The 25,567-nt window shown below is 35.8% G+C and overlaps 3 protein-coding genes across 6 annotated transcripts; 2 read left to right on the top strand and 1 right to left on the bottom strand.

The window, feature by feature from the left end:
* The first annotated feature begins 899 nt into the window (after positions 1-899).
* Positions 900-5,780, top strand: LOC104900048 (uncharacterized). Its single transcript, XM_010687375.4, has 2 exons — positions 900-1,303; positions 5,123-5,780. The coding sequence occupies exons 1-2, from the start codon at positions 964-966 to the stop codon at positions 5,647-5,649; spliced, it is 867 nt and encodes a 288-aa protein (XP_010685677.1). The 5' UTR covers positions 900-963; the 3' UTR covers positions 5,650-5,780.
* Positions 5,781-10,955: 5,175 nt separating this feature from the next.
* On the top strand, positions 10,956-18,447 carry LOC104900049 (methylsterol monooxygenase 2-2). Its single transcript, XM_010687376.4, has 7 exons — positions 10,956-11,195; positions 14,972-15,109; positions 15,607-15,752; positions 16,200-16,319; positions 16,414-16,626; positions 16,724-16,804; positions 18,080-18,447. The coding sequence occupies exons 1-7, from the start codon at positions 11,166-11,168 to the stop codon at positions 18,165-18,167; spliced, it is 816 nt and encodes a 271-aa protein (XP_010685678.1). The 5' UTR covers positions 10,956-11,165; the 3' UTR covers positions 18,168-18,447.
* A 214-nt stretch (positions 18,448-18,661) lies between these two features.
* On the bottom strand, positions 18,662-22,760 carry LOC104900050 (phosphoribosylamine--glycine ligase). Of its 4 annotated transcripts, none has more exons than XM_010687380.3 (5): positions 22,542-22,760; positions 21,904-22,263; positions 20,840-21,213; positions 19,703-20,233; positions 18,662-19,323 (listed from the first exon to the last, which is right to left on the bottom strand). In XM_010687380.3, the coding sequence occupies exons 2-5, from the start codon at positions 22,244-22,246 to the stop codon at positions 18,907-18,909; spliced, it is 1,665 nt and encodes a 554-aa protein (XP_010685682.1). In that variant the 5' UTR covers positions 22,247-22,263; positions 22,542-22,760; the 3' UTR covers positions 18,662-18,906. The 4 variants fall into 4 exon arrangements, with proteins under 4 accessions (XP_010685682.1, XP_010685681.1, XP_010685679.1 ...); XM_010687379.3 differs by having other exon boundaries at positions 21,904-22,266; XM_010687377.3 differs by having other exon boundaries at positions 22,531-22,760.
* Between the last annotated feature and the right edge of the window lie 2,807 nt (positions 22,761-25,567).

Raw genomic sequence — 25,567 nt, forward strand, 5'->3', positions numbered from 1 at the left:
AGAGGTAGAGAGTAAAAAGAAAAGGGACCCATGTGGGAGGAGAGAGATAGAGAGAGTTTATTGCCCAAAAAACAAGTGTAGCAAGTAATATGAAACTTCCCATAATGGAAAGTGTAGCGAGTAAAAAGAAACGGAGGAAGTACAAAAGAACCTCAATAATTTACATCATTATTAAAATAATTTTAGATTAGATAAAAAAAGTATCCATTTATATATAACTATTAACTACATAATATTGTCGATGCACGCATCGCGTGAATATGCAACTAGTTATATTATAACAGAATGGATGAAGTATTATAAATACTAGCCTTCATATGCACGCGATGCGTGCGTTAATTTCAAAATTTGTTATTCTATTAGATACTCCATTCGTACTTTATTTATGATTAAACTTAAATGTGAAAAATTCAATAGTTAGATGAATTTAGATATATTAATTTGCTAATGTAAAAAAATAAAAAGGTTGTGAGTGATTGTTAACATTAATTTTTTGTGAATGAATAATGAACAGAAAGAACAAAAATAATGAGTTAATTTAACTTGATTAAAGAGTATGAAAGGTAGTGAATGTTCAGACTTTTCATGTGCACGTTATGTATGCCATCTTTTTTTATAAGGTATAAATATTTTGTCCATTTAATTTTTGATTGAAGTATTTGATGCATATACCATTTTAAACTTGTTTTAGATGGCAAGTTGGAATGAGATTTTTAAATGATTTGCTTTTGTAATTTTTTTCATTCCATTAATTATATTATTAAGGGTATTTTAGTCACTTCAAAAGAGGACACCACACCTCCTCCCTTGGCTTATATAATAGAGATAAATGGATGGCTGGGATTAGCTAAAGTCTAACCAGGATTCGGAAATACTATATGGTACTATATAATATTGCTTGACATTAATTCGATCCTTACACAAAAAAAAAAACACTACTGCTGCTCCAAAACCCTAGCCAATATGACGATCCAACAACAACCTGCTGGTAAGCTTCGATGGGGAGAACTCGACGAAGATGAAGGTGAAGATTTGGATTTCTTGCTACCACCAAAGCAAGTAATTGGTCCAGATGAAAATGGCATCAAAAAAGTAATTGAGTACAAATTCAAAGACGATGGAAATAAGGTCAAAATTACAACAACAACTAGGGTTCGAAAACTCGCAAAAGCTCATCTTAGCAAGAAAGCCATTGAACGCAGGTCTTGGTCTAAGTTTGGTGATGCTGTTAATGAAGATGTCGGTGCTCGTCTTACTGTTGTTTCTACTGAAGAAATCTGCCTTGAGCGTCCTACTGCTCCTGGTTCGTTTTCGCTTTCTATCTCTTGTTTGATTTCGTTGTTTCCATGTTTTCTCTCTCGTTTTTTTGTTGTTGTTGTTGATATGATTGTTTTTGATTTTTGATTTGATATGTTTAACTGGATTGAACTGAATTTCTTATTTGTTTGTTTTTAATGTTTAAAACTGAAAATTTTGATTTCTGCTAATGGAAATAGGTAATATTTGATGATCTCATCTGATTAATGATGGAATTGATATATAAAACAGTTTTGATTCTGTTATTTTCTTTGTTTTTGAGCTGGTAAATTGTTTAATTTTTGTGTTTTGATCTGCCTAGAGCGTCCTTCGTCCTTGATTACGTTGTTTGATGCTTTTGATTTCGTTGTTATTGTTGATATGATTGTTTTTGATTTGATATTTTTAACTGGATTGAACTGAATTTCTTGTTTGTTTGTTTTTAATGTTTAAAACTGGATTTTTTGATTTCTGCTAATGGAAATAGGTAATATTTGCTGATCTTATCTGATTAATGATGGAATTGATATATAACTTGAAGAGAACTGTTTTGATTTTGTTATTTTCTTTGTTTTTGAGCTGGTAAATTGTTTAATTTTTGTTTTTGAGCGTCCTTCGTTCTTGATTTTGTTGTTTGATGTTTTTGCTTTCGTTGTTATTGTTGATATGATTGTTTTTGATTTTTGATTTGATATGTTTAAGTGGATTGAATTGGATTTCTTATTTGTTTTTTTTAATGTTTAAAACTGACTTTTTGATTTCTGCTAATGGAAATAGGTAATATTTGCTGATCTTATCTGATTTATGATGGAATTGATATATAAACTTGAAGAGAACAGTTTTGATTTTTTTATTTTCTATGTTTTTGAGCTGGTAAATCGTTTAATTTTTGTGTTTTAACAATAACCTGCCTCGAGCGCGTCCTTCGTCCTTGATTTCATTGTTCGATGTTTTTTCTTTTGTTGTTATTGTTGATATGAGTGTTTTTGATTTGATATGTTTAACTGGATTGAACTGAATTTCTTATATGTTTGTTTTTGCTGTTTAATGATTTGCTCACTACTGGTTTATTTGCTTATAAAAATTGATTGCTGCTAATGGAAAAAGGTAATATTTGCTGATCTTATCTGATTAATGATGGAATTGATATATAACTCGAAGAGAACAGTTTTGGTTTTGTTGTTTTCTTTGTTATTGAGCTGGTAAATTGTTTAATTTTCGTGTTTTAATCTGCCTCGAGCGTCCTTCTGCTCCTGGTTTGCTTTCGACTTTTCTATCGTCTTGATTTGGTTGTTCGATGTTTTTGCTTTCGTTTTTATTGCTGATATGATTGTTTTGTTGATTTTAAATTTTAAGTTAATATGGTTTACTGGATTGAACTGAATTTCTTATTTATTTGTTTATAATGTTTGATGATTTTCTTACTGCTGCTTTATTTTGTTATGATAACTGATTCTTTGTGATAAACTGATTTATCCTAATAGAAATGGTAAATCCTAATACAAATGGTAACCTTTGCTGATCAAATCTGATTAATGATGGAATTGGTTTTGTAATTTTCTTTGTTTTTGAGCTGGTAAATTGTTTACTGTTCATGTTTTAAAGGCTTTTTGAGTTTCGATCTGATATAAGTGATCATTGAAGTAATTTTACATGTTCAAAATTGATGTCTGACAACTTTCTGTCTATTAGATGGTGAAGAGTGTTAATTATGAAGGTTTTGATGATTTCGGTAATTTGTGAGAGGATGTTCTCGGAGTTTCGTTGATGAGTGTGATTGAAAGGATTTGTTTTTGTGGAAGAGAAGGTTTAGGTTATGAATATGAATATGTTGCAAATTTTTTAGTTATGAAATTGTTTTTTAAATGTGTGTAAGATTACCGGGATTACAACTAGAAGAGTGAAGTGTTTCAGCTCGTAATTTACGCTTTACTTGACATGCTTGCACCTATTATTTCTCCCTGCTGAATTGCTAAAATTACTCGCACATAATACTGTGTGTATCATTAAACTGATGCTGCCTAGGTTTCTATTTGCTATATAGATAGAACTAATGATAGTGCAAGACTGCAAGTAAATTAGGATTTTTTTTTAAAAAAAGGGATTAAGTGGTTATGAATTGCAAATATGATTTTCTTAATACGCGATTTTCAATTAATTTAAAGGACGCAACCTTTGGTTTGAGACCCTCTTCCTTTGGTAGACTCCTTCGAGTCGTTGTTTAATCTTTGTGACCATTCCTCTAAAGTATTGCTAGCTCTATATGCTTTTGTTGCCTCCTATGCTAGGCTTTTTATGACTTTTTGACGAGACCTTCTTCCTTTGGGAGACTCGGTCCAATAATTGTCTCTATCATTAGCCCTCCAGTAGAGTACAGAAGGGGTTACTTGTGGTGACATTTATGTGGTGATTTATTGGAGAGTGAAATTGTCAACATAGTTTAGCTTGAGAATTTTATTTAGAAGTGAAAGAGTAATGATGGTTGGTTATGTGAGTGTTTGAAGATTGAATGGGAATAATTCATGCAGCTGAAGTGTTTGGGATTCTAGAATTCTGTGGTCATTTGTTTGCAGGAAGGAGAAGAATGCTGGGATATAGATACCCAAGAGGATTGGAAGTTATAGCATATTCGGTTTCTCAATGCCATTAGACATAATCTATATTAAGTGTTTGATCAAGTCTGTAGACATTAGGATGTAGTAACTGTTAGTAGTCCGTTCTCTTCTCTCCGCTTCCTTTGTCAGAGGGTTATTGAGTCAGGTTTTTGTCTTAACTTGATTCGAAGAGTAGAATTTCAGATTTCAGTTTAGATGGTAGGTATTTGCTGGACAAATTATATTTCTGGGACCAGTTTTTGTCATCAAAGTAAGAATTATTCATCAGATCCTGTCTATGTTAATGATTTAGTTCAGTTACTGTCTTAATGATATGCACCGATTTTACTTTTACTGTCCTCCCATTCATATCCTCTGTCCAAATTGCAGAGAAAACGATGCCTTTACCGACTGTTATCAGTTCTTGGTGGAGTGCTCTTACTTTAAACTTGTTATAAGTTTTGGCACAATAAAACAGCTCATTAGATAGAGTTCTGCGCCCTTGGTTGCTTGGGAGTTTAGTGGTGATCTCTGCACTTGAGGTGTCTTTCCTCTATTGAATTTTTTGTAGATAAATAAGTGAAGTTCAAATACATTCAATTGAATTATAATGGATTCAGATAAGTCAAAATCAACTAAAATACAACACATGTTTGTGGTTGGAGAACTTATACGATTCCTCTTTTCTGTTGAGGAGCTTTTCAGTTGCATATTTACTATTAAATACTTTGTACGCAATCGCTTGTTTGTGTATGTTTCTTAATATCCCCGCCACGCATGCTTTCCTGGTGTTTAGAATTTGCTTCAATTATGCGTTTGTGATATTATACGATTCCTCTTTTCTGTTTAGGAGCTTTTCAGTTGCATATTTAATATTAAATACTTTGTACACAATCGCTTGTTTGTGTATGTTTCTTAATTTCCCCGCCACGCATGCTTTCCTGGTGTTTAGAGTTTGCTTCAATTATGCTTTTGTGATATTATCATCTCATCCGAGTCTCTTGATTTTGTGTTAGCACTTGGATTACTCAAATCACCTCACATTTAACTCGTAATTCCGAATCTACTTTATATGTTTAGAGTGAGCTTAGATCCGAATTCGATTCGATAGTCTTGTCATATTTTTTTTTGTCTGCAGCGAGTCATATATATGGCAGGAACTTATCTTCTCTTCTGCAATTAATTTAATCCTCTGTTTGCATTCTTTTTAACATATAATTTTTTTTTTACAGGGACCAAAGAAGAGGATAAAAAATCTTCAGGTGACAACCCATTCGGCAAAGCAGGTGCTACCCTCATGCTTTGTAGGACCTGTGGTAAGAAAGGTGACCACTGGACTTCGAGGTGTCCCTACAAGGATCTTGCGCAACCTCCTGAAACCTTCTCTGATAAGCCTGCCACAGATGGGCCTGCTGCTGCTACCACCGCCACCAAGGGAGCTTATGTACCTCCAAGTTTGAGGGCAGGTGCAGAGAGAACCGTCACTGACATGAGGCGCCGTAATGAAGAGAACTCTGTTCGTGTCACCAACCTCTCAGAGGATACCAGGGAGGCTGATCTGCATGAGCTCTTCAGGACATTTGGTCAGATCACCCGAGTGTATGTTGCCATTGACCAGAAGACTGGGTTGAGCAGAGGTTTTGGGTTTGTCAATTTTGCTAACAGAGAAGACGCCGAGCGGGCGATTAACAAGCTCAATGGTTATGGTTATGATAATCTCATCCTTAGGGTTGAATGGGCGACGCCAAGGTCAAACTAGAATGATGAGATTGATGTATGAAATCTTTTTTTGATGTTCTTGTTATACAATAGGTTGGCGAAGGCAGATAAAATTTATGCTATTTTAAGATCCTACTTAAATTATATCTGTTGTTATTGGAATTGTTTTAATACTCTTGAGTTTGAGCTTTGATCTTGGGTTGAAAACTTATTGAATGGAGCTGCTTATCTGATTTTAACGTGATATCAGAAATAAGATAGTGTGGATCAGGACGATCGTTACTTTTGAAGTGAATTGCTGACTCAAAACTCAAAATATGCGCAACCAAAAACAAAATAGTACTTGCTATACAGTTATAGGTTTCTTAAACGAGAGTAGGATTTGATTATTACCCCATTCCTATTTGACGTTTCTATGATGTGTAGTTTCAAAATATTATGTTTGTAATCTTTTATGATACTTAAAGATAATGGCCATGTTTAGTAGAGGTGGGAATGGGCCGGCACGAGCTCGCTCAAGGTTCGACTTGTTGTCCGCTACATGGGCCGCAGGTCTGTCACGGTCAAGAAATTTTCTTTTAAGCTCGCATGTGGGCCTCTTTTTCTTTGGTTTTTAGCCTAAACTATCAAAAATACAAAAAAACAACATAAAACACGGGCCAGGCCCGCAGGAGGCACGAGCCCAGCCTGCGGGCCGTGGGCATGGGTCGGGCCGGGCCTTGGGCATGGGCCGGGCCTTGGACAAAAGTTTGTAATTTCAATCCCGACCTGCCATTTCCCCAAGTCTGCGGGGCGAGCCTGTGAACAGGCCCGACCCATGTCCAGGTCTAATATTTAGTAAATAGCTTTTTCATTAACTTTTGCCTTTTCAATTTGCTTAAACAGTTAAAAAAGTGTTGGATTATTGCTTTTTAGATTGGCTGAAAAGTTGGCTTTTAAACCAAAAAGAAAAAGCTGCCTGGAGTAGTTTTTTGGATTGACTTTTGGCTTGTTGGCTTACAAACTCTCTAATAAACAGTCAAGAGCCACAACTAATTTTACCAAACACTTTTGTGAACAGTTGGCTTGAACAGCCAACTCAAAAAGCCAATATATACAATCAATGCTTCCAATTAGTCAAACAAGCCAACTAAAACAACCAAAAACCAACTGCCAACAGCCAATTGTCAAACAACCCCATTATATTGCTTAAATATATACATGAAGACTGCAAAAAAAAAAAACAAATAAGATAGATAATAGGGAACAGATGGAGTTCTAGTATTGAGCAGTTACAATCACGGTCCAAGGATAGTATGAGAATGGGTATTGTTGAATTTTAAATGCTCCATGAGTTAAACTCATTTGTTAAAATAGATTTTTGGTGGTTATTTGGTATACAGTAAATTATGTAAGCAATAAAAATTTTCATGATTTTCTGAATTGGGTAATTGCTTGGTTGACAGAATATAAGAAAAATGGAGGGCAATGGAAATTTCTGAAAAATTGAAATTCCTACAAAACGTGGGAATTTATTCCCCTAACCCCCCTTGGTCATTCAAAATTCCCACATCAATTCATGCCCCAAATACATTAGTCAATTTCCTAAGAATTGCAAAAGGGAAATAACTTCCCATGAAAATAAATTCTCATGTATACCAAACGACCACCAAGGCATGAGTCTTAACAAAAGTGAAAAACAAAGAGAAAAAACTTGTCAGAATATTAGTGTGTGGCAAATAAATTGGGACAATTAAAAAATGATACTCCATCCGTTTTTTAATAGTAGTAATGTTAAAATATGCACAAGGACTAAGGAGAGGAGAGAGATGGTTAGAGATAATTAAAAAAAAGAGCCCCCATGTGCAAGGAGAGAGAAAGAGTGAATATATTTCAATAATATCAACCTTACAAGTAATAAACAACTTTATACCAAGCTTACTTGGTGGAGGTGGTGGGGAAGTCACCTTAGGTTCGAATCCCACTATCTACTTATGCTTGAGAGTAGGGATTCCCTTACATCTCCCCCCACTCTCAAGCGTTGACTTGTGTAGTTGGACTGGTTAACCTGAGCGAGGTGTTGGTCCAGTAGGGTTATTTTCTTACCAACGGGTCCCCAGTAGGGGCCCAAAAAAAGTAATAAACAACTTTATAAAATAGAAAACGTTGCAAGTATTAAAAAATAGAGACAGTATATAGGGATTTTTTTTGCTCATTTGAACTTCCAAATAAACATAATCACATAGTAACTAGAGCTCAAAATGAACAAATGTGCAAAAAATAATCTTAGGTAATCTTAAACATGATATACCCAGGTGGATAATGAATATACTCCAATTTATATATAAATTGAGATGATGAAAGTAATACTTTGTATACAACTACTTTAATTGTAAAGTCTAAACTTATTAACTTGAATATTATTAAAGCTTATCTTTATTTATTTTTGTAGATGACCTAATGTGCCCTTAAGACACTTAAAGACTGTAGAGGTCAAGGCCCAATATAAAAATCCCTTGCTACATCATGGTTAATGCAGACATGAATAAATTGACTTATATTATCGTTGTGCATGTGATCTAAGTACATAAGTTTCTTAGTTTCTATTTGAAGTTTTATTCATAATGCCACGACAATAAGCCCACCCTAATGATAGCCAAATTGGTCAAGTCGTTTTCAAGAGTTATAGCCTAGTCAGCTCCTTAGATATGAAAGTTTAATTAGGGGAAAACCACTCATAATTGTGGTTGTATTTTTGTCCACATCTCTAAAGTCGTGAAAAAGTCATTAACAAAATATAGTGGCTCATTTGTTTTGTAGATGTTAACAAAATTCATATGCACCTACTTGCTGATGTTTTGCACTATAATACCTCTCTACTTGCTTGTCAATAATAATATTTTTCTACTCCCTCCGTCCCAAAATATAGTTCTCATTTTCATTTTAGATGTCCCAAAATATAGTTCCATTTTCATATTTAGTTCTACATTTTTTCGTAATTTGTCTAGAAAAATCGTGTCCCATCATTTATTTGCTTCTTGAATTTTGTTTTTTCCTTTGTTTATTCAACCAAAATGTTACAATTAATGCTCTTTCACCAATTATTCTCCACTCTCTCTCCTAAAATCATCTTTTCCCATACAACATTTATTTAAATAAACAAAAAATCTTTACTATTTCTTTTATATTCTACTTGCATAAATTACCGTAAAAAAAAAGAAATGGGAACTATATTTTGGGACGGAGGGAGTAAGATATTTTATTTTGAATTTGTTTTGTAAGAGATCGCCTACTTTTAAATTAAAATTAGGTAATACAAGTCCAATATTAAAAAGAGAATTGGTCCAATAATGACTAGGTTAATTTCTTTCAGTGACTAAGTCTACTTTTATATTTAAATTAAACCGTCTTTTTTAATAATTTTTGTTTTATTTTAGACTGATATGTGCAAAATCAATGTTGTTTTTATTGCGTTAGTGGATTTGATCTATTTATGAGTGTGATTTTGTAATGAATAAGCAAATGGCTCATAGATTAATAAATTTTTTTAAGGATCAGTTTACTATGAACATGAACTAATCCATTTACAAATATGTGTCTTGATTTTTCCTTAAAGTACAGAGTCATTACATAGAAGAATCTATGAAATTAACAAAAGCTTTGAGTTGATTTGAGGAATTAATTTGATCACTAAAGTCTTTGAGTTAAATGTTCTTTTTTTGCAACGATTTATCTTTATTGGCAATTTTCAACGAAGTTGGATATGTTATACCTATTTGAATAACATTAGAAAAGTTAAAACAAATATGTAAATAATAATAAAAATCTTAACATAATCTTACAAGTAGGTATACATGTCACATATGCCACACATGGATGTGTGGCTAGTGGGGTGGCACATGTCACATACTCACACATATATACAAACGGAATCTTCCTACCCACAGAGTCTTTGTACGGATTTGTAATCTAAACTAGTTATTAGGCCCGGGCTACGCCCCGGGTAAGAAAAATTTCATTTATTAATATTGTACATTGATATGATATCACTAAATACAACTTGGTCCAGTGGTTAAAACTTTAGTACATGAACTTGAGGTCACGGGATCAAAACCTATACTATGCAATTTCTAATTTTTTATTGTACATGGATTACATGAACTAAAACTCCCTAGGGAGAGCGCCACGTGGCACCGTTCCTGGTTTACGCACGCCTTTTAATATATTAGTATAGATAGCCTAGCTTAAATAATACGTTAAAAATAAATTGGTTATGCTGAGTCTTTCTAGCTAGAATCTACTAGCAACCAAAAAAGAGCTTATAATAATCTACAATAAGGTGGCTTTATTGTATGAAAGAAGAAAAATCCTTTCTATTATGTCTGGTTGAACATGAGAATATAGTATTTCCTATAAATTGTATTTTCCCATGTATTTCCATATAGTGATGAAATAAGTGGTTTAAGTGATCAATAAAACTTTTCATTGAAAGTAAATTGCTTTTAGAATTTAGGTAAGCAAGTTTTCCTCTTTTGTAAAATAAAAAACTTTTTATATTTTTTTAACCAAACAACTTCAGATACACTTTTAATCCGAGAAACTTCTACTTTTCATCTTTTTATCATCCAACAAATGGTGCTAATTGCGCCTTAATTACTTCACCTTTAAATGAATAATATCTACAACTAACTAAATCTAATCAGTTATAAACATAAGATAAAATCATGATTAATCATGTACAATCAAATTAAATAAGACCAATATAATTAAAATTAGATGAGATGAATGCACCCTAATAAGAGCATTTCATAAGACAACCACTTAAAAGTTATGATAAAAATTTTCAAATCCTAGAAATATTATGAACAATTGTTGAGACATGCATGATGTTTAAGGTAATAAGTTTTATTGTGCTTATCAAATGTTATTTTATGAAAAAGCAGGTGTGATAGGAATTGGTGAGATAATTTTTACCGAATGAGAGAGAAAATTAGATAGTTTTTTTAAAAACAAAGGGCCTGTTCTATTCGACATAAAATAACTGAACTGACCTGAACCGAGTTGAACTGAAATGAATAGTAATATGTAAGACAATAAGAGTAAAAGTATGTCCAGAGCTGAATTGAACTGAACTCGACTGATAATAAGCTGGGGAGAACTGGAACAGTTCCTTATATTAGCCAAGTTTTATGATAATAATATGACCATGCTAAAAACAAGAATGTTCAAACTAATTTACGACAAATAGTTATCATTTCTTTGAAGACCTCTTCATCATAACATCATCATCATTCATCACCTATTCACCTTAGTACAAAAATCATTTTCTCATTTAGTTTTCTCCAGCTCGAAGTGGGTAGAAAAATCATTCATGAAAAAGTTGAAATCAATTAAAAAAGGCAAAAATATTTGGGCAGGAGACGCCAATAATCCTCAGAGATTCCCTCTCCCACTTGACATTTGTGTCTCCCCTTTTCTTTCATTCTTCTACGCTCATAAATTCAGACACTAAAAACTCTTTCTTCCTTCTCTCTCTCTCTTCTTTCTCTCTCCTCTGAAGATCGGATTTCTTCGTCTATGGCGTCGCTCATTGAATCTGGATGGCAGGTCATCGCTCTTTCTCTCTCTATCAATATCTTATTCTACGACATTTTTCGATGTTTTCAAGCTTTAATTCGTTTTTTGTTCAATTTTATATGATTAATCTGAATCTTCTCCAGTTTTACGCATTGTTGAATTTAGATTAGGTCAAATATTTGTTGCATTGCGTTTTAATTGGAGTGGCAACTGGCAAGTAGTTTGATGTTCATTCAAATGCTTTTAACATTAATCGGATGAAAAGTTAGTAATCTGATCGGTTTTGCTTCAGATTTTATCATTTGTCTTTGGAAGTTTGTTGTATTACATGCATGATCTCTTTCTTGAAAGAAAAGTCAGTTTTCTGAGGATTATTTTGGTGTATAAATCATCGGAGTTGAATCAAGACTACACAAATTACTACAACTAGTCATATATCACCATCCTCCAATGCAGGCATTCTAAATTTGTAATGCAGGAGTAATACTGAGATTTGTGTTGAAAAGTATATCTCCTATCGAAAACGTGGCGAATGGCGATTAACCTATTGAATATAGATTAATCAAGCTACAAAAGCCTTTGTTGTTATGTTAAATCTTGTTTGAGGATAAGTGATTTAAGTGAAGGTTGATTAGAAAAATGGAGTATCCTTATCATTCAACCTTAGAGGGAACATTTAGGGATTGGATATGCTTGAAAGGTGGCCGAAGGAAGTTAAGTAAGCGTATTGAAAAAAGGTGAGAAACATAGCAAGGAATGCTATTGGGATGTCACTGGTCTCTCCTCTCCGTAGTGGATAGTTTCTTTTTGCAATGAATAATCTTATATCAGGCTCTATATGCCAAGTACAGTTTTAGTCCTTTTCTTTTTAGGAAAAATTGACAATAGAGGTCTAAACTTTGGGTGATAATTTTTAAAAGGTCTGAACTATTGATTAACCTGTGTAGGTCCCAACTTTAGGGGGTCTTAACTTTTAGCGGGCCTCAGTGACTTAAAACTGGCTTAATAGGTCATCACTTGTAAAACTTGAGTCACATCAGAAGGGTTAATTGAGGGAGGGATGTAGGAACTAGGTGAAATCTTCAGTTTTAAGTCGTCGAGGCCCGCTAAAAGTTAAGACCCCCTAAAGTTGGGACCTACATAGGTTAATCAATAGTTCAGACCTTTTAAAAATTATCACCCAAAGTTCAAACCTCTATTGTCAATTTTTCCTTCTTTTTATTATGGTTTATTTAGCTAGCTTTGGTGACATCATAGTGGCAATAATTTTGTAAATGTAAAAAGTCTGATACACAGATGGTAAATCTCTCTTTCTCTGTTTTGCAATATAGGCTAGGCTAAATTAGTGTTCATAACATAATTAAATAACATTAAGCCACTAATATGAGCTTTAGTAGCTTTTCCATACCAACTACACTTAAAAGTTATAACAACTGAGTAAACACGAGCATGAGATTTGGGATACTTTGTGTTGTTGTATGTATTAGATCCACCATGAGCTCTACAACACGAGCTTGGAGCTTTTCTTGGATAAACAATCTCCAGAACCGAAGCACAGTATACATCTAGGAGTTACCTTTTGCTCTACAGTGCTACTCCAAGAAAAATATTCGGAAAAAAATGGGAGACGATATCATAGAGTAAGTGAAACCATTGATGACTGATACTTCTAGCGAGGTTATGAAGGACTTGTGATGGAAGATGTCGAGAATAAGAACATTCTTCTAATATAACTAGCCATACTTCAATTTGGAATTCCCGGGTTTGCAAATAGGAAACTCTAAGGTCTGTGCTATATGTTGATGGTTGACATCCTGAGATTTTTGCTTCTTCCCTTTGAGAAGATATGCTTTCCTTTGTGACTCAACAGCATGCTCTTTGGTTACAACTACTATCACTTGTTTGGGGATTTTAAGCATTGGTGGAGGTTAGAACTTACCCTGACTTACATTGTGAGCCTCCCTAAATGCTTTTTAACAGGGTGAAGAATCATGACTTGCCATTACCATAAAACAAAGAACAAGAGGAAACTAGAGGGAGAATCAATTGTCATTAATACTCCTCTTAAAGTCCGACTACTAAAATCGAATCAAACCAAATCGTAAGAAGAAAATTCTGACACTCATTTCCCCTAATGTTATAGATTGAGCAGCATGGACCCTGAATTACTGGATTGCCTCCTAATTCTTCTGTCATCAGAGATCCTGAAGTTATTCTTACAAAGAATCAGACCACTCATGACTCGACAGATGCATAATTGGAAAGACAAAGTACCTACTTGGTGACGCTCTTCCCAACTCTCAAGGGAGAGGTTTTTTTCCACCTTCAGATACTTCCCCTTCAACAGAACTGCCCCAAACCCCATGAACACCATTACCCCCATAAAATTCTGCACAATCTTAATGCCAGTAGAAAGTTCTCCATCCACGAGCATATGAACAAACTTAGATCACAAAGTAGTAGGACCCTCCAAACACACAACAAAGAGAACACGCAAGCTAGCAAGGGTAGCTTACTTAACAAAACCGAAATGAGGATTAAAGCAGAGGATAAAACTCAAATTGACTAGAGCACCGACCAACTTTATTAAAGCACAAATAATCTTCTCCCACCGCCATAACCATTGATAGTGAATGAAAACAAAGTGCTCGACAAGCAAACTCCGACGACAAAGCAGTTCAAAGTTCAAACTAACACCAACTATATCTTACTAAAATCAAAGACAATAGAATAACCTAGATATGGATGATGCACATCCGGACGGACCAGTGAGAGGAAAGCATTGTCTAGCCTTCTTATAAAAGATATGAATTGGTAGGAGATGTGCTCAACATACCAGAATCTACCCAGAAAATAGCACCATACTCAAGTACTATTGTTATTAACTGAAATATGGCAGGTGCAACTTAGACAAGGAGAAACTTTAGGCTCTCGAGAGTACAGCAAGAAGTCCAAAAAAAAATCATTCATATCTAGATCATGAGTCTTGGTAAGGACTGGATCAACATCTCCTGACCTCACTATCTGCGGAAACACTCTTGAAGTCCTTTAAACTTGCTAAGCATGAGCTGCTTTAACCTGGATGCATCCCAATCTTCCAGTGTTCTTGGACTTGCCTTCGACTGCTTGTGCTATCCTCTGTTGCTTAGAACTCCATAAGGTGGACTCAGTGGTTTGCATTGTGCAGGTTCTAATTGATGTAAAATTGTCAACACAATTTATTAGGGAGGAAAAAGATACTACCCCATCTATCCTCCAATGATTGTCCTAGTTTCTTTCTCAGTTTGTCCTATTTTATCGTCTTTTTTGGTTACTGAATGCATATACATCAAATTATGTTTCACTATTTTCACTATATTAATGACTCTTGTTTTGATCTCTCTAATTGATTGCGCATCTTAAATTTTAATGAGTCCAATAGAATGGTCATTGTTGGATAGAGGGAATAGTTTTTGATAGTGAGGTTGCTTAGATAGGGAAAACAACGGTTTCAAGTGATTCTTTGTTTTTTTATGTTACTCTTCATCATGAGATCTTTGATATTGGTGTCTTTTCTTTTTAATAATTTTATCTGCTGGAGGAGTCAACTTCAAAAGTTTCTATCTTTGCAACAACCTTTGTCTTTAAGTTATCCAATTAAAATGAATGTAGTCTAATCTCTTCTCACTCTCCAATTTGCTACTTCCTATTTTCATGAGTTAGATGTTTTATCATACTTCATCTATCTTTGCTCTCCAGTGTTGTTATATTAGTACCTTTTTTCCCTTATTTATTAATTTTTCTAACTTTCCCTTCTGATATTGCAGTATCTGGTCACTCATTTCAGCGACTTCCAATTGGCTTGTGTTGGAAGTTTCATCCTTCATGAGAGTGTCTTCTTCTTATCAGGACTCCCTTTTATATTCCTTGAGAGGGGAGGATACCTTAGCAAATACAAGATTCAGGTTCCAAGAAGCTTCGTTTATATTGGATGCACTGCTTTACGTCAAAAACTTTTAATTAACAAGAAATTTCTGTTCCAGTTATTGTTACAAGTGCAGTTTCTACTTATCCATGAGCTCTTTTCTCTTTAGATTGAAACTTTGTCATGTTCAGGGAATTTATGAGCATGCTTAGACATTCATGTTATTCATAATTATGTACTTTTGTATTCGCTTATCTTCTCTGCGATTCTAGGTACTACAGAATAAAGATGGGTTATGGGAAGATGGTGTTGTGTTCTTCAAGTTGCACTACTTGAATACTCTCTTCTTTTATGTGCTAACTTGAATGCTGTTTTATTTCAATTATTAAACAAAATATGGAAAAGATAGATAAAAAACCACAGGCTTTTCTCCCACATTTATAATTGACTTACCTAATGTAGCATTTGGTTGCTTGCTCATTTGCAAATTTAAGTATTATGGATAGTTGCTCATATTCTAATTGTGGTCGATTGCAGGCGAAAAACAACCCTCCTGAGGCTCAGGAGAAATGTATAACACGCCTATTGCTGTACCATTTTTGTGTCAATCTGCCAGTGATGCTCTTATCTTATCCTGTCTTTAGAGCTATGGGGATGCGAAGTAGCCTACCCCTGCCATCCTGGTATCTTCAGGTTCTTTATGTACTGTAGCTTGTTTCTTTTGATATTATGCTACCTACGGCTCGTTTGGTAGTCTGTAACAATTGGTGGTAATATTAGTGAATTTGCATGTAAGTCTGTAAAGAATGTCACATGTCGATGCCTATGATAGTGAAACCTCACCCCTAACATGTGTTTTTCTTCACAAATGTCTATTATCACTTATTACCACCTCTAAATTGGTAACAGAAGGTGATAGAAATTTATTAAGAAATGAAGTAATGAGGATGGACAAAGATTACCATAAGTCCATAACCACCATTTATTGCCGTCTACCAAATAGGCTGCTAGTATCATAGTGCCTTAAATTAAGCCATGCTTGTTTTCATTTATAGTGTGTGTTTGGACAAGGCATCTATAGGCCCATGCCATACAAATCTTTTAGAGTGACCTTCCCTATAATTTTGCAGGAAAGAAGTGGTGCCTCAGATAGTATTTTACTTCATCCTTGAAGATTTCGTGTTTTACTGGGGACACAGGATACTGCATACGAAGTGGCTATACCAGCACGTTCACAGTGTCCACCATGAGTGAGTCTCAGACTCAGTGACTTAAGTGCTTCTTTATCATCTGAGATTTATGCCTTCTTGTTTGGATTGTTGAGCGTCATATTCTGATATGCAGGTATGCTACGCCATTTGGACTGACTTCTGAATATGCTCATCCAGCTGAGATACTATTCCTTGGCTTTGCAACTATTGTCGGACCTGCTATCACAGGTCCTCATTTGTTTACTCTCTGGTTGTGGATGGTCCTTAGAGTTCTTGAGACCGTTGAGGCACACTGTGGTTATCACTTTCCTTGGAGCCCATCAAACTTCATCCCGTTATATGGAGGGTGAGCCTATGAATTTACTTACTGATGCTAAGTCTTCTCAAACACAGTTGTTATCTGTAGCATGTCATAACTCATATGGATTCATTTTCTTGTGCAGTTCTGATTTTCATGACTATCATCATCGGTTGCTGTACACAAAGTCTGGGAACTACTCATCAACATTTATGTACATGGACCGGTAAGCAGATATGTCTTCTAGTTTCCTCATTCTTTCCAGTTGGAACTATAATTTGGATCATATTATTAAATATTTTTTGCATGAGTTATGTACATGGTTTTTCTCACCAAGATGAGAGTTTGATTAGACAGTTTTCCGACCTTTTTATGAGACTAAGAAGATATTATTATGCTAAGTGTTCACCTTTTGAAAAAAATTTGAATGTTCTGAGTGAAATATGGGAAGACCAATTGGTTTATGTCCTGTTCACTTCAGAGCACAAGGGTAACTAAAAACTTACATTATCAAGCAAATATTGACAATGATCCAGGAGGGAGAATAAGATATATGCACTTTTTGGAATTTGGATTATGATATTAAGTGATGAATGATCCCGCTTGGTCATTGGTCTTCTCTCTAGAAATAGGGAGGCAAGGATATTATCAACCATCCAGGAAAAATGAAGGTACTTGGAGGATACAATGAGATGTCATTTGATGTGATCTACATGACTACATCTGAGAATTTGAAGGCAATTGTTTTGGCCTATCGATTAAGGATGCTTCAGATCTCTTCTTAAAAGAATTGGAGGATTTCAGGCGTTAATCTATAGTGAGTAGGATTATGGTTCTGCTCCTTTCTTTTGCTATGCTTCTTGAGACTTCCCATCCTCTAGTGTTCTTCCGAACATAACTGGGTGCTATTTGCAATTTTGCATGGTTTGCTGTTCTCTGCCATTGGAGTTATTTAGTTCATCCAAATAAGCTCAGTTTTGCTTTCTCAGGTAGGTTTATGCTATGCTCTACTAAGATATACGGGAACATAAAAAATAACTGCAATTGCATTTCCCAACTTTATGGCACTTTTTATAGTGATATTAATATTCAAGCTGTTGATGGTATCGTTTCGCAACTGATTAGTTTCTGGTAGCTTGTGTAGAATTTGACTTTCATACTTGGTGGCCCTATTCTTTTGGATTTATTCAGTTCATTTTAGTTTCAGTTCAGTTACTCTCTGCAGTTCAGTTTCTCCCACTTCAGTTTCAGTTTCAGTTCAATTTCTCCTCATCTAAAAGAACGAAATCGCATGGTTATATTACAAATATCTGTTTAAGTGCAAGGATTGGCTGAATTAGTCCCATGTTTAATATGTGAGGTTGACCTGTCTTAACAAATTAGATTATGCAACGAACTTCAGTCCCCAATGTGAAACTTTATCCCTTTTTACTTAACAGTAACTTGATCTTTGCCTTTTGATAATGTTTTCAACTTATGTTGAGCCACCCATTTGGTGCAGGATATTCGGTACGGACCATGGTTATAGAACCTTGAAGTTGCTGAAGGCTGCTGAAGCTGACCTCTTAGCTGACGCCAAGAAGATGTAAGAATTGAAGAATATTTTTTGGTGCCATTCTTCCGATCTGCAGGGAATCGATGCAGTCACTTGGTCTTAGTGTTTCTCTAGCCCATTTCTTTGATATATGTCGTGTGTAGTGACCCCATTCCTTTGATCCATGTTGCGAGTAGTAACCACAACCCCTATTATGTGTTTCATTACTTTTTTGTTTGAGTGTGTTGTTGGATAGAACGTTTGTATTCCTTCTCTTCCTTCAATGGATGAAAATGTTAATTTCATTATAAACCTTTTTTCAGCTGCTTTGATAATTATTGTCCATGAAGAAAGCGCATAATTTTTTTTTGTGCTACTATTATATATCATCAAAATTTTGCAAAGATTGTGAGAAAGTTTGCTACACATTTATGGTGATCTTAACCAAATACAAACTTTTGCATCTGCAAAGATAAGGTATCAGCTCAAACAACATCAAATAGAAAGAATTTGTATCCCGTAGCAGTGAAATAATTCATAAAATGAAGATGAGACTATAAAACCAGTATGAGCCCATTAAAATTTAAGAATTGTTAGATCGATTAGTATCTTGCAATATCTAAGATACAACATTGGAGACTTTCCTCTCCACTGTGATACATTATGAGAAGTGACAATTCTCAAAAATCAAAATTGGAGATTTTAAGCAACAATTCTGAACTCTATATGTTTCCCACCAAATTAGGGGGTTAAACTTATGATTTATCGAAAATCTCTAACTAAAAGGAAAAACGTTAACCTCTCGATGAACATTGCGATTGGGGGAGGGCTCTCCAACCAATATCACGCCGATAAAACCCTTCGGGCCAATTGACTTTCTCGGTAGCTTGATATGCTCTATCCCTTGCCTCTTGAAGGTCATTCCCCTTGGCTGTAATCCCAAGAACCCTACCACCAACAGCAACCAAATTCCCTTCAGAGTCTGAAGCAGTTCCTGCATGAAATACTTTGACAAAAGGATCGTCTTCTTCTGCTTCTTGTACATTACGTATGACAGTTCCCTTCTTGTAGCTACCAGGGTATCCATTACTCGCCATGACTACTACCATAGCCGAACCAGGAGACCATTTTAATGATACTCCTGTTAGCTCACCTCTACAAGCGGCAAGAAGTACTCGTGCCAAATCTGACTCTAAACGCATCATCAAAACCTGTATTGAAGTCACAAATTTAAAAACAGGCTACTATTTACAACTCAAAGACATGTAAGATGGGCGATTTTCTAGTTCGAGTAATAGTATGAAAGCTACTTCTCGGCATTATACCTAGAAAAATGTTTGCAAGAAATTAGCCATTTAAACAGCAAACTACACATCCCAACGCTTTCTAAGCAAATAAAACTCAATAGGAATCTAATGTAGTGCATTGCTCAATTTGAAGTCATGAGATACAATCATGTTGAAGTTTATATCATTATCATCAAGGAGATCATTTTCAAGTATACATATACCATTATCTAGCATAGATGTTATTCATGTTAATGCATAGTATAATTCATATCAGAAGAAAGGATTGAAATTGTATACCCACCTGACATTCAGGGTCTCCGAACCGGACATTATACTCAATAAGTTTAGGAAGTCCAGATTTCTTTTCAATCATAAGCCCAGCATACAAGACACCCACAAACTTGCAACCTTCCGCTGCCATTCCTTTGACAGTGGGAAGAACTATAGAATTCATCACCAAAGACTGCAGTTCTTCTGTCAACACTGGAGCAGGCGAGTATGCACCCATTCCACCTGTGTTGGGCCCGGTATCACCATCCCCAACACGTTTATGGTCTTGAGCTGATTCTAGCGGTATAGCATTTTCGCCATCCACTAGTGCAAAGAAGGATGCTTCTTCTCCTTCCAGAAATTCCTCAACAATGACACGACTACCAGCAGAACCAAAAATTCCGCTTACAAGCATCGAATCAACAGCTCCATAAGCCTCATCCAGTGACATAGCAACAATAACTCCTTTTCCAGCAGCTAATCCGTCAGCCTTGATCACAATAGGTGCTCCTTGCTCTTTGATATATTGTTTGGCAGCAATTGGATCGGTAAATGTTTGATACTGCAGTATACCATCCAAAGAGACATTACTAAGAAAAATACAAATAGACAACCCCTGAAAAGTATAAATAAATATTGATAGTAACTCAGTTCATAGCGCTAACACCTAACAGAACAATGTTGTTGATGTATACTATACTTCTATAAATAAACTCTTCAGACTTGCAATTCTATTTCTAACATCTGATACCTAATCTATGCCATTCATAGAGATTGAAATCACTATGAAATGTTGTTATTGCCTGAAAGAAACTGTGTTAGACTCATTTATCGAAATTTCATGTTTAGATTTCACCTATGCTGCTCGGACTCTTCATTTCACCTCAAGTACCCGTGTCGGATCCTCGACACTTGGACATGGGTGGGACACTTGGACACTTTGTTTTGGGCTAAAAAATAGAAAAAATTCCAAAAAATAGCCGAGTCGGACACTTGGACACGTACCCGTGTCGGACATGGGTACCCGAGTCTGAGCAACATAGGATTTCACTGTACATTGATTAAGCAAGACTAAAAATAGAGTTATGTATCAATAGGTCTCTACCCAGATCAGACCTCAAAGGTCAAAGAATATCAAGCTGAATCTGCAAGAAAATTAATGATCAACCTTGGCAGTGGGAATGCCGTACTTGTAACACAAGCTCTTCATGAAATCCTTGGAACCCTCTAGAGCAGCAGCCTCAGATGAAGGACCAAAAGTTGGGATACCAGCTTTCACAAGGTCATTCGCAAGACCGGAAACAAGGGGAGCCTCTGGTCCTACTACAACCAATCCAATAGCCTGTTTTTGGCAGAAAGATATGACAGCCGAGCTGTCAGAAGAGTCAAGGTCTGGCAAACACATTGCATCCCCTGAATTTGATATCCCAACATTTCCAGGTGCACAAAAAAGCGCATCACATGATGGTGATTGTTGCAAGGCATAGCAAAGTGCATGCTCTCTTCCACCTCCACCAATTACCAGCACATTCACCTTATCCTCTACAATGACATAAGATCAGATCAGAGGAAACATTATGCAAAGTAACAATAGTTACTAGACTTGTCATCACCAAAAACGTGGTGCACCTCTATTCTATACTTTCCAAAATAAGAAAAGTCATAAAATGATACAATAATTAATAAACTAAGTATAACTAATGACACTGAAATAAACCATAGAACAAATCTATTTTCCATCAACCTTCTTCTTCTTTCAAATGACAACAAATATGTCAACAGAAGGCAAAATGTCATGAAACACCAAAAGTTGAACTTCATCAACAGAAAAACTTCCTTTACGATCATACCAATATTTCTTTACTAATAAACGGAATCAAACACTTGATTTCACTGTATTGTGTTAACATGTTTTTTCTCTAATATTACAAAGAAGCAATACACATTAAGTAACCAAATTCCCCCCACAAACAATTTGATTTCCAAAATTTTTGTCAACATTTCTTTGTTCTCTTACATCAAAAATGAAACCATGCAAAAATCTCCACAATCTAACCTAATGTTAATCCATAGACCATTCACAACCCAATCAAACAAACTCAATCCCATTCTACGAGCAACAGCATCATCAAACACATTCGCAAACATATGCCAAAATGTAAGTACAAATACCGAAAATGCTAATCAAACAACTCAATTTACAAAAGTAGAGCATAGAAAAACAAACTATACCTGCACTAATCTCTCCATTGGCTGTGCAAGTAACCACAAACGACCTCTGCCAATCTGCATTCTTCGAACCCATCAACGAAACATTAAACCTAAGTACCTTCTCACTTAGTACACCAAAGGGGCCAATTCTACCATCATCAATCCTCATGAAATTCATACAAATATTATTTTTCTTCTCCAATGACAACATCAATGACTTTGCTAGTCCAAAGGATGCTTTAGACGGGTTCGGCTTCATCTTTCGGCTGAAAGACATAATCTTAGCTCCTGAAACTTGCTTCCATGAGTATGAACTACAACTATAGTTCGTAGGAACACACATTTGAGCTACCCATGATGCCATTTTCGTCAATAATCCTTCTGCTGCGACAAAGGGTGAAATCAGTAGTCTATCCAATAGACTTCAATGGTTTCAACTGAGCTCCCAAAATCTATTTTTTTCTTTTAACTTACTTATCAGTGAAAAACATAAACATAGATAAATAAATTCTGAATTCTAACTCAAATATTTATCAACAAGCTATGAAATTATAATAAAGTTAATCCTAAATCGCGAAACTTACAAAAACTAAGATATCAGCAAAAAAATCAAAGGCAAAAGAAAGAGGGAGGAAGGAAGAAAAGTACCCGTAGATTACCGGAAATTTAGTAGAAGTCAATTGGCATCAACACCAAGAACGACAATAGCATCAACGAAACATAGGAGAAGGGAGAGAGAAACCACCGGGTGAAACAGGGGTGATGGATTTGGGGTTTCGGGTTTTTCACGGGTTGGGGTTTTGGGTTTGAGAAGATAAGTGAGGGTTTGGGTTCTAAATAACCCGACAAGGAAGGTTGGGGAGAAGAATTAGGCAACGCACTTGATTTTCTAATTTGGAACAAATACTACTCAACTAGAATTCAAAATGCATAGTAATATTAATAATAATAATTTCATAAAATTAAGTAAATAAATATTTTGCAACATAATAAATAAAATTTATACTTCACAATTCTAATAAAATGTGTATTATAGCCTTCGTTTTCGGCTCCAGAAAGCCGTATTGGGGGGCTGTCTCTTTTTCTCCTGTCTATCTACCCAGTAATAAGGGTACCCCTGAACACCATACGTTCGATTTTAGCCTCTAAAAATTTCCTTTGTTCCCTTTTTACGGAGGATTTTCGAACTACGGTCAAACCGACATTTTTTACTCCCCTAGTACCGTCTTATGATCAAATCAAGCCCTGGTAACTGTTCTGGGGGTCAAGTATGAACGAAGGGGCATTATTTCAAGTTTTCGACAATTTGATTTTTGGGACCCCAAAATCCCTAAAATACGTGTGCTATGCCTTCGTTTTCGGCTCCAAGAAGGTTGCATTGACGGCCGTCTCTTTTTCACCCATTCTTTCTACCAACTAATAATGGTAACCCAGGGACACCGTACATCCGATTTCAGCCTCTAAGAACTTCCTTTGTTTCCTTTACGGCGGATTATCGAACTACGGTCAAACTGACATTTTTCACTCCCTAGTACCGTCTTATGATCAAAGCAACCCCTGACTGACCCGGGGGGTTTGTATGACCCAAGGCGTCTTATGTTAATTTCTCGGCAATTTATTTTTCGGGACCCCGAAATCCCTAAAAAATGTGTATTATAGCCTTCGTTTTCGGCTCCCAGAATGTTGTATTGGAGGCCGTCTCTTTTTCACCCTTTCTTTCTATCAAGTAATAAGGGTAACCCTGGGACACCGTACGTCCGATTTCAGCCTCTAAAAACTTCCTTTGTTCCCTTCACGGAGGATTTTCAAACTAAGGTCAAACTGACACTTTTTACTTCCCTAGTACCACCTTATGATCAAATCAACCCCTAGTAACTGTTCTGGGGGTCAATTATGACCCAAGGAGGATTATTTCAATTTTTCGCCAATTTGTTTTTTGGGACCCCGAAATCCCTAAAAAAGTGTAGTATAGCCTTCGTTTGCGGCTCCTGAAAGGCCGTATTGAGGGTCGTCTCTTTTTCACCCTTTCTTTCTACCAACTAATGATGATAACCTTGGGATACCGTACGTCCAATTTCAACCTCTAAAAACTTCCTTTGTTCCCTTTACGGAGGAGGTTAAACTGACAATTTTTTACTCCCCTAGTACGTCCTTATGATCAAATCAACCCCTAGTAACTGACCTGGGGAACTTGTATGACCCAAGGGGAACAATGTCAAGTTTTCGGCAATTTGTTTTTCGGGACCCCGAAATCCCTAAAAAACGTGTATTATAGCCTTTGTTTTCGGCTCCCAGAAGATCGTATTGGGGGCCATCTCTTTTTCACCCTTTCGTTCTACCAAGTAATAAGGTTAATCCTCGGATATCGTACGTCCGATTTCACCCTCTAACAACTTCCTTTGTTCCCTTTACAGGGGATTTTCGAACTGCAGTCAAACTAACATTTTAAACTCCCTAATACCGCCTTATGATAAACTCAACTCCTAGTAACTGTTCTGGGGTCAAGTATGACCCAAGGTCCAAGGAGGATTATATCAATTTTTTGGCAATTTGTTTTTTGGGACCCCAAAATCCCTAAAAAAACGTGCATTTATAGCCTTCGTTTTCAGCTCTTAAAAGGCTGTATTGGGGCTGTCTCTTTTTTACCCTTTCTACCAAGTAATAAGGGTAACCGTGGGACACCATACGTCCGATTTCAGCCTCTAAAAACTTCCTTTGATCCCTTTACGGTGGACTTTCAACTACGGTCAAACCGACATTTTTTACTCCCCTAGTACCGTCTTATAATCAAATCAACCCCTAGTCACTGGCTCGGGGGCCTTGTATGACCCAAGGGGAACTATGTCAAGTTTTCTGCAATTTGTTTTTCGGAACCCCGAAATCCCTAAAAAAACGTGTATTATAGCCTTTGTTTTCGGCTCCCAGAATACCGTATTTGGGGCCATCTCTTTTTCACCTTTTCTTTCTACCAAGTAATAAGGTTAACCCTGAAACACCATACGTCCTATTTCCGCCGCTAAAAACTTCCTTTATTCCCTTTACAGAGGATTTTCGAACTACGGTCAAACTGGCAGTTTTTACTCCCTTAGTACCGCCTTATGATAAAATCAACCCCTAGTAACTAATCTGTCGGTCAAGTATGACCCGAGGAGGATTATTTCAATTTTTCAGCAATTTGGTTTTTGGGACCCCGAAATCCCTAAAAAAAACGTGTACTATAGCCTTCTTTTTCGGCTCCTAGAAGGTTGTATTGCGTGGTCGTCTCTTTTTCACCTTTTCTTTCTACCAACTAATAATGGTAACCTTGGGACACCGTACGTCCGATTTCAGCCTTTAAAAACTTCCTTTATTCCCTTTACGGAGGATTTTCGAACTACGGTCAAACCGACATTTTTTATTCCCTTAGTACCGACTTATGATCAAATCAGCCCTTAGTAACTGTTCTAGGGTTCAAGTATGAACAAAGGAGCATTATTTCATGTTTAAGGCAATTCGTATTTTGGGACCCTGAACTCCGTAAAAAAACGTGTATTATAGCCTTCGTTTTGATCTCGACTCTCGTAGAAGGCCGTATTGGGGGTCGTCTCTTTTTCACCCTTTCTTTTTACCAACTAATAATGGTAACCCTAGGACATCGTAGGTCCGATTCCAGCCTCTAAAAACTTCCTTTATTCATTTTATGGAG

Source organism: Beta vulgaris, chromosome 7, assembly GCF_026745355.1.
Source record: "Beta vulgaris subsp. vulgaris cultivar EL10 chromosome 7, EL10.2, whole genome shotgun sequence".
NCBI lineage: Eukaryota > Viridiplantae > Streptophyta > Magnoliopsida > Caryophyllales > Amaranthaceae > Beta > Beta vulgaris.